This window comes from Anarhichas minor, unplaced genomic scaffold, assembly GCF_050575085.1.
Source record: "Anarhichas minor isolate MPS153535 unplaced genomic scaffold, ASM5057508v1 ptg000007l, whole genome shotgun sequence".
Classification (NCBI taxonomy): domain Eukaryota; kingdom Metazoa; phylum Chordata; class Actinopteri; order Perciformes; family Anarhichadidae; genus Anarhichas; species Anarhichas minor.
Window position 1 is genome coordinate 14,853,985 of NW_027466453.1, and position 7,655 is coordinate 14,861,639.

Below are 7,655 nucleotides of genomic sequence, written 5' to 3' on the forward strand. Positions count from 1 at the left end.
TCCATGGTACAACAGCTCCACCTGTCACCTTTGCCCTATGACCTTTATGTCTTCAAAATGCTGTAAATTAACTTGTGCTGAGTTCCTCGTTTGATATAATATTTGTCAAGAAAAATATTTTTTGGAATAATCAGAATAAAACGTATCTAGATAACATTGCGGTTTTACATTTGTTGACCTCTATTTCGCCATTATGCTGCGTCTTCTGCGCATGCGCTACCTCGAAAGGAGAATTGCCGAGGTCGAATTGTAGGATTTCTTTGGTCCTGGTCATTTTTAGGCAAAATGCCGACAGACTATGATAAAGGAGCATACCCGGAGCCTCCCCGGCAGACTCCGGTTGTGGACAAACAGACAGCACTGCCAAACCCGGCCCTGATTCTGTCTAAACTGTTCTATTACTCCGTGGACTTGCCTGTCACCACATTTAGAGGTAACCGAAGCTAACAGAGCTAACTGTGCTAACAGGATAACACGGCTTTGGGGAGACATATTGTTGGGATATTTGTACTTCATATCGCTGCTGTCATTGTTGTGTGCTTGCAAAATACCACACTAAATAATCTACAAGGCTGTGATTTGTGTCAATAATGGACAGCGTTAGCTAGCTATGCAAGCTAACCTAGATGTTATGCTAGCTAGCTTCATTCACAGACGCATCACATCACAGTTTAACCCACACGGCCTTGTCTGCCGTTAGGTTTAACTATGACTATGTTTGTATAATTATGTTTTTTCTCTCTCATCTAGATGTTGTTGACAGTATCCGGTCTAAAAACAGGCCGGTCTACTTCCACCAGAAGTTCCGCCGTGTTCCTGACCTGACGGAGTGCCAGCAGGGAGATTACCTCTGCTACTACGAGGCTGAGATGCAGTGGAGGAGAGACTAGTGAGTAAAGGGTTAAATCATCCAGATGGACATTTGTGTACCCAACACCTAGGTCATTATAACGTTGCTTTGTTTGTTGGCTTTATTACCAACTGTACAAAGTGGCAAATGCACTTATCTTTGGGCACAACACACACAACTACAGCACAAATATACATTTTGATCATGGCAGCTTTACCTAATCGTGAGGCCTCGTTCTGTGTGCATTCATAATATTGAGACTGATCTGACTCCATATGCACAGAGGTCCCACCTAGACCCCATTCAACACCTTCGGGATGAACTGGATGCATTAGAGTAGAGGCTGTTATAGAAGCGTATTAATGCCCATGGCTTTGAAATTAAATGTACAACAATCACATACACTATAGGTGCAACCCACCAATTGTTTTGGCCATGCAGGCATGCCTTTTTTAATAGTTCTTTCATTATGAGACAATGGTGGCCTTAAAAAATGAGTCTTATTACAAGGACTCGATACTGAATTCATGCACATGTAAGGTTGCTGTAGTGGTCAGGGTGCCTCTATCAAAGTGTCACCATGTGTTGTCTTCACCCCACAGCAAAGTGGACCAGGAGATTGTGAAGGTGGTCCAGGAGCGTATGAGGGCCTGCCACCAGAGAGAAGGATCCAGCTACCAGCAGAACTGTTCCAATGAAATACAGCAGTTCACCGAGGTGACCCACAACTTCCAGTCACGCTGTAAGTATTGTGCAGTTCGGAGCTTGAACGTGTGTGGTGTAGAAAGTGTGGACTCATTCAGGAAACATGTCAGACTGCTGACTAAATAAAACAGTGTGGCAAATGCTGTCATAGTTCAAGGGATGAGTTACCCATAATGCACTGTATATGCATTATTGTACATTTGCGCTGAAACAATTGGCAGAATCTGCTTTTTTCAGTTTTTATATTAATTGGACAAAAAATAAGCCTTATATATTTAAGATAGTTATTGACATGTCTTTTGCATCCTAACCTCTTTCCAGATGGAGACCTGGGAGCGTATGCCAGTGGGAGGAAATGTCTAATGAAGCAAAAAGAACGGATGATCGCTGCTCAGGCCCAGACTGCTTAGAACAGTTCCCTACTATTCGTCCCGTGTAATAATTGTATAATAAACTTTATGTGATACATTGCATCTGTTTTTCCATCATTCACAAATTGCAGCACAGTTGCCATCTGTGCATGATTATTAAAGTTATAAATAACTGGAGGTTGATGCAGGAACCTATACTTTCAAGTGACTTTCTTGCATAAGCCTTTATTGGGTCTTACACCTACCAGATACTATGGAGCATGAGTAGCTTTCAGTAGCAGTTTGCCAATTTACATTGGCAATCGCATTCATTTCTATGATGATTAGACCAATGTAGACAAGCCTGGTTTGTAGACTGGACTTTTAAATCCATACGATTTGACTTATTAGGATTTGATTTGCTTAATTAGCCAGAAACAACCCCGTCTGGTGTTTTATACCATTGGAAATTTCTTCCTTTATAACACCAATAGTGATATTTCATACTGCAGTTAAACATTGCTGTACATTCACCCCTACCTAACAGTACCCATAGTAAAAAAGTACTTTCCTCTCTCACCCCTGTTCTGTCATGAGTTCAGCGCAAGTAAAAAACACAGGTTGCATTTTGTTTCAGAACGTTTATTCAACGATTCTCTGTACAAAAACTTTAGGCAGTAGGGACTGGGGCGACCTGTCCACCTCTCTGCACAGACACCCTGGTGTGAGTCTTGGCCAGATGGTCAGTGAACTCCTGGTAGGGAGACTTTGTAAAGACAGTCTCCTTCCACAGGTCAGGGGTCAGGTAGCTGTAAGTCTTGGAGATGGCATCAAAGGTGGCCTTGGCTGATGAGGAAATGAAAAGAAACAGTGAGGAGATGCTCAAGATGGAGCTCCACACATAATACAGCTGCAGTATTTTTGGTAACAATGTTGTACTGAAAATATGAACAGAGGAGATCACTGAAACAGTCTCTCTGCCGTGCATTACAATACTCGTTTCTTTCTCTCCTGATAACGGCAACTACACCACTGCATGGGTGAAGCTGGGCAAACAAGGAGAAAACACAGCAACACAGATAAAGAGACGAAACCATCAGAAGACTCTTACCGAAGTTGCCGAGGGTGGCGGTGCAGCCCCTGGCCGAGGTGTAGCAATCGTCGATACCGGCCATCGTGAGCAGCTTCTTGGGCACGGGGGCGGACACGATGCCGGTACCACGGGGTGCCGGGATGAGACGCACCAGGACAGAGCCGCAGCGGCCGGTCACCTTGCAGGGCACGGTGTGGGGCTTGCCGATCTTGTTACCCCAATAACCTCTCCTGACGGGGACAATGGACAGCTTGGCCAAGATGATGGCACCACGGATGGCCGTAGCCACCTCTTTGGAGCACTTCACCCCCAGACCCACGTGACCATTGTAGTCGCCAATTGCGACAAAGGCCTGTAAACATAAGCCAACAATGTCACATTTGGACAGGATAACACCAATAGAATAAGACCGTCTCCACAATATTTAATGACTCACCTTGAACCTGGTGCGCTGACCGGCCCGGGTCTGCTTCTGGACGGGCATAATCTTGAGCACCTCGTCCTTCAGACCTGAAGCCAGGAAGAAGTCGATGATCTCAGACTCCTACAGGAAAAAGTAAAAAAAAACAAAAAAAAAAAAACAGGTTTAATTTTGCATCAGGATGCCACAGCCGACATTAGGTGTTGCCTGAGCTTTATTGTAATACAACGGCATGATATGCATAAATACTTTTTTTACTCCAACATAATTATGGCACAAACTACACACAATGTATTTGGCTATAACTTTAAGCAAGCATCCTTTTAAGACCAGTAATGCACTTTGAATACCATAGACCTACAGAGACCTTTGCTATCCGGTTAGCATCAACAACACATCCATCTAAACGTTGTCAGTCTGTCACTATATCCATCCTCTCACTGCTTACCTTGATGGGCAGAGAGTACAGGTAGATCTCCTCCAGGGATTTGATCTTCAGATCCTTCACCAGGCGGCCCAGCTTGGTGACTGGTATCCACTGGCAAAAGACAGAGCATCTCAGTGAACAACAGTTCGTGGTGTTGTGAATTATATTGTTTCATTCAGACGTTAATGAGCTTTCATCTTACTTCCTTGTCCTCAGACTTGCCGCCCCGGGCCCCGCGGCCCCTGCCGCGGCCTCTACCGCGTCCACGGCCCCGTCCGCCACCGCGACCACGGTCCCCAAAACCGCCACGGTCCCCAAAACCTCCGCGAAAACCTCCTCTACCACCGGCGTCGTCCGCCATTTGCTGCAGAACAAAAAAACAGGTAATTTAGTATTTCGTATAACCTCTAAAAAGCAAGAGAGCGCGCAAGTTAGCAAGCGCCCGGCTAGCCAGAGCATCGCCGCCATGTTCAACGTTCGTTCAATATTTAAGAAATTCTCCCTCTCTGACACGTTCTCCTCGTAAATACTAGCAGGGTTTAGAAGGAACATATTCAAATGTCATTTAGTAGATTTGATGATTGTGTTTAGCAGAAGGATGTGTGAGATAAAGCACGATTTCAGTCGGGAGCGATTCTTCTGCGTTCAACTTACGTGATTGTTATAACAGGAAGAAGACCGACGTGAAGTCTCGCCGGGTTTTATTTGAAAGGCGTTATCGCGATATTACCTCTTTCACAAAACATTCTCACTGCTGCCCCTAGCGGCCGTTTATTCAGAGCTGAACATATTCTATAATGATAGTTGTATGGACTTTATTTGATATCTTTCGTTCTTTGAAGCAAAACCACACAAAAGAAGACAAGAGGTTACTGAGATACGTTTAAAATAAAATAGTAAAAATAGTAATAAATCCGCCATTATCAGATATGCTTCCTCACAGTAAAAGACTCTGAAACATAAAAACAGTTTAAGGACATTATTCTATTTTGCTTTATCGCTGATAGGCCAACATTGTATATTTGTTATGCTTTTATGTATTTATTCTGTATGCAGTCACATGCATATGTTAATTGATATAGTCCCTTGGTTTGCATTATTCAGTAAAATTGTTGAAAAATAAAACCTGACCTTACCTCATTAAAAAAAAATAGTTGGAGAGATGCATCACATGTCAACAAAGACTCTTCAAAAACTCTACAAAAAAGATGAAGCTACAGCACAAGATTGTTATTTCACTCTTTTTATTCTAAAAACACACAACTTGAAAGAAATTAATGCATGCGTAAATTACACACAGCAGCAGCCAATTAGCAGCAGTAACTGTCCCTCAGTTGCTGTTGTTGATACCTGGAGGCCCACTAGAGTTGCCACTGCTCTCTCCAAGGTCCTCCTCTTCCACCTCGTGCAGATCGTCCATCACTTGCAGGCTTTCACAGATCAGCCCTATCTGCCTCTTCATGTGGGCCATGGTGCTCTGCATCTTCCTCATCTTCCTCTGTAGGGCAGTTGCGATGGCCCTGTGGTTCCTCTGTCTGGCTTCATACTCCTGCCTCAGTAGCTTGTAGCAGTTGTGTTGGGCCTGGGTGCGGTGGGAGAGAATCGCCCCGCAGCCCATGTGGCAGGGCTGACGCCAGTGTTCACAATGCCGTGCATGGGTGTCCAGGTCTCTGCGGAGGAGCTGTGCCCGGCAGCCCTGGTACGGACAGGGGATGAGCTCGTACAGACAGCTCATGCTGTGGCAGTATTGCTCCGAGAGAGGGAAGGTCTCTACACAACCCCGGATCTCATTCTTACACTATAAGAGGCCAGATACAGAGAAACACAAAGATATCAGTACAAAACACATGGTTTATATGCCTGAAGCATGACATACTTCTCAACCACTGTTTGTTGAGTTTATTATGCAAGCAGAGGTGAGATTACAAGTGGTGGAGAAATTATTCACATCCTTCACTGAAGTAAAAGTAACAATACTGGAGTATGAAAATACTCCATAACAAGTAAACATCTTTCATTAAAAATATCACTGAAGTAAAACTAAGTATAATTTGCAAAAAGGGGATCGTATCAAAAGCTGAAGTAATTTATAGACATTTTATAGACTAATTGATTAAGTGAAAAAATAATGTATATTAAATTAAAATAATGTTCGTCACACCCTTATAATTACAGATATTATCATTAAAAGACCATAGTCACATATTGACAGCAAACATTCGACATGAATAAACCCTATAAATTAATTTAAAAGGCTAGAAAAAAACCCAGGGTATTAATCTACTCTGTATCTCTTTACCGATCCCCCTCCCCAGAGCTTCAGGACGAGATAATGTAAGGCCATGTTGTTGGTTTGGTCCTCCTTTTTCTCCTAAAGAGCTAATGCAGCCACTCAATTACTAAAATGAGTTTTAGTAACTATTTACAATTTATGTAAATGTACAGCTTCTACTTTTCCTACCTTGATCTTCATGCGTCCAATAGATTTGCTCAGCTTGAACATGATAAAAATCAAGCTCGGGTTTACGGGCTTCCTGCAGCAGGGGCAGGTCTCCTGCCTACAGAGGATAAACAACAGTTAGTCCTAATCCTTTGCATGGACCAGACATGAATAACAATCTAATGCAGTACAACTTTACACTGTTCTCATTCAGTGGTATTGATCAATGTTGTGTTCAGTACCTCTTCAGCCACTGTAAAATGCATTTCTTGCAGAAGATGTGGTGGCATTTAGCTCTCACTGGACACCTGAGGACCCCCTGGCATATAGTGCAGATCAGATCGTAGTCTGGAGTGTCCACAAACAGCTCCACATCATAGCCCCCACTCTGTGTTGACACCTCTGGGTCCGCCTGGATGTGGCCAAAGTAAATACTACTTTATTCTGAGTTATCATAATGTATTATTAATATTATCAGGGAGACATTAAAGGGTAGAGTTGTGCCAGCTGAGGACTTGGAAAAACTGTGACCCCTGATGTACCACTAGGTGAGTATTTTCTCTACAGCTGTAAAACATGGCTCCACAGCTGCCCACAACCTGTCCACAGTGTTTTCAACATAAAGGCAAGAGAAGATAATACAGAATTGTTCTGGAAAGTCATATGACTGATTACATGATAACAAAAAGCAAGTTTAATCCTTCAAAAAGATGATTACAAAATGCTTATAACACATGATGTTTGGCATTATTTAATTTTTAGTTAATAATAATATCTAATAATAAAAACTAACATGACACCCACTATGTATTTAAAAAGAAAGCAAATTTCACAGGTCACTGAAGATATTAGGCTCTGTGCTAAGGGTATAACCCGATGTGTAATAGTAATTAAGTATAGTGTCCTAAACCGACAAATTCATAAATAAACAAAAGCGGTTATGTACTCACCATGACAGTCTTCTCTCTTCACCGTGTTTCCATTCCCGGCGCTGGTTTACTCCGTATCGGTCCACTCACATGTCACACGCGAAACACACACCCGCGTTATCAATACAACACACACATGAACATTCCTGACAAAACGCGAAGGAGGTACCCTGTGCGTGTGAGTTTGTGTGGACAACTGAAAACAGTAAATTACGAAAACGAAGGGAGATAATGGCGCTCATTATGGAGCGCGTCCTTTCCCTGCTGTTCTAGCACCAAAGCTCAGCCTCCACGCGTCAAAACAGGAACTTGTGAACGTGAATAAACCCAGGTGACTCTATTGTTAGGAGCCCCGGGGACTAAATGTAAAAGTCACTGTTTCTGTTAAGACTACAATGATCTCATAGCATTCACCCACGTAACTTATAAACGTATTTATT

General features: G+C 42.9%; 3 protein-coding genes across 3 annotated transcripts; 1 reads left to right on the forward strand and 2 right to left on the reverse strand.

The window, feature by feature from the left end:
• The first annotated feature begins 207 nt into the window (after positions 1 to 207).
• On the forward strand, positions 208 to 2,026 carry ndufb10 (NADH:ubiquinone oxidoreductase subunit B10). The gene is made up of 4 exons (XM_076086068.1): positions 208 to 433; positions 751 to 889; positions 1,453 to 1,592; positions 1,877 to 2,026. The coding sequence occupies exons 1-4, from the start codon at positions 286 to 288 to the stop codon at positions 1,963 to 1,965; spliced, it is 516 nt and encodes a 171-aa protein (XP_075942183.1). The 5' UTR covers positions 208 to 285; the 3' UTR covers positions 1,966 to 2,026.
• A 505-nt stretch (positions 2,027 to 2,531) lies between these two features.
• rps2 (ribosomal protein S2) lies at positions 2,532 to 4,573 on the reverse strand. Its single transcript, XM_076086065.1, has 6 exons — positions 4,501 to 4,573; positions 4,049 to 4,210; positions 3,868 to 3,957; positions 3,435 to 3,542; positions 3,017 to 3,350; positions 2,532 to 2,751 (listed from the first exon to the last, which is right to left on the reverse strand). Exons 2-6 carry the CDS (start codon positions 4,205 to 4,207, stop codon positions 2,576 to 2,578), a joined length of 867 nt encoding a protein of 288 aa, XP_075942180.1. The 5' UTR covers positions 4,208 to 4,210; positions 4,501 to 4,573; the 3' UTR covers positions 2,532 to 2,575.
• Positions 4,574 to 5,073: 500 nt separating this feature from the next.
• Positions 5,074 to 7,405, reverse strand: rnf151 (ring finger protein 151). The gene is made up of 4 exons (XM_076086067.1): positions 7,237 to 7,405; positions 6,529 to 6,698; positions 6,308 to 6,404; positions 5,074 to 5,644 (listed from the first exon to the last, which is right to left on the reverse strand). Exons 1-4 carry the CDS (start codon positions 7,237 to 7,239, stop codon positions 5,177 to 5,179), a joined length of 738 nt encoding a protein of 245 aa, XP_075942182.1. The 5' UTR covers positions 7,240 to 7,405; the 3' UTR covers positions 5,074 to 5,176.
• Between the last annotated feature and the right edge of the window lie 250 nt (positions 7,406 to 7,655).

Bases quoted from the DNA above. Each gene is read 5' to 3' on its own strand.
- rps2 (XM_076086065.1), bottom strand. From the start codon at position 4,207: ATGGCGGACGACGCCGGTGGTAGAGGAGGTTTTCGCGGAGGTTTTGGG. The intron at 3,958-4,048 runs GTAAGATGAAAG...GTCTTTTGCCAG, and splicing joins GCAAGTCTGAGGACAAGGAA to TGGATACCAGTCACCAAGCT. The intron at 3,543-3,867 runs GTAAGCAGTGAG...TTTTTCCTGTAG, and splicing joins TGTACTCTCTGCCCATCAAG to GAGTCTGAGATCATCGACTT.
- ndufb10 (XM_076086068.1), top strand. From the start codon at position 286: ATGCCGACAGACTATGATAAAGGAGCATACCCGGAGCCTCCCCGGCAG. The intron at 434-750 runs GTAACCGAAGCT...TCTCTCATCTAG, and splicing joins GCCTGTCACCACATTTAGAG to ATGTTGTTGACAGTATCCGG. The intron at 1,593-1,876 runs GTAAGTATTGTG...ACCTCTTTCCAG, and splicing joins CCACAACTTCCAGTCACGCT to ATGGAGACCTGGGAGCGTAT.
- rnf151 (XM_076086067.1), bottom strand. The intron at 6,405-6,528 runs GTACTGAACACA...TATCCTCTGTAG, and splicing joins ATTTTACAGTGGCTGAAGAG to GCAGGAGACCTGCCCCTGCT. The intron at 5,645-6,307 runs GTAGGAAAAGTA...GGCCTCTTATAG, and splicing joins TTGGACGCATGAAGATCAAG to TGTAAGAATGAGATCCGGGG.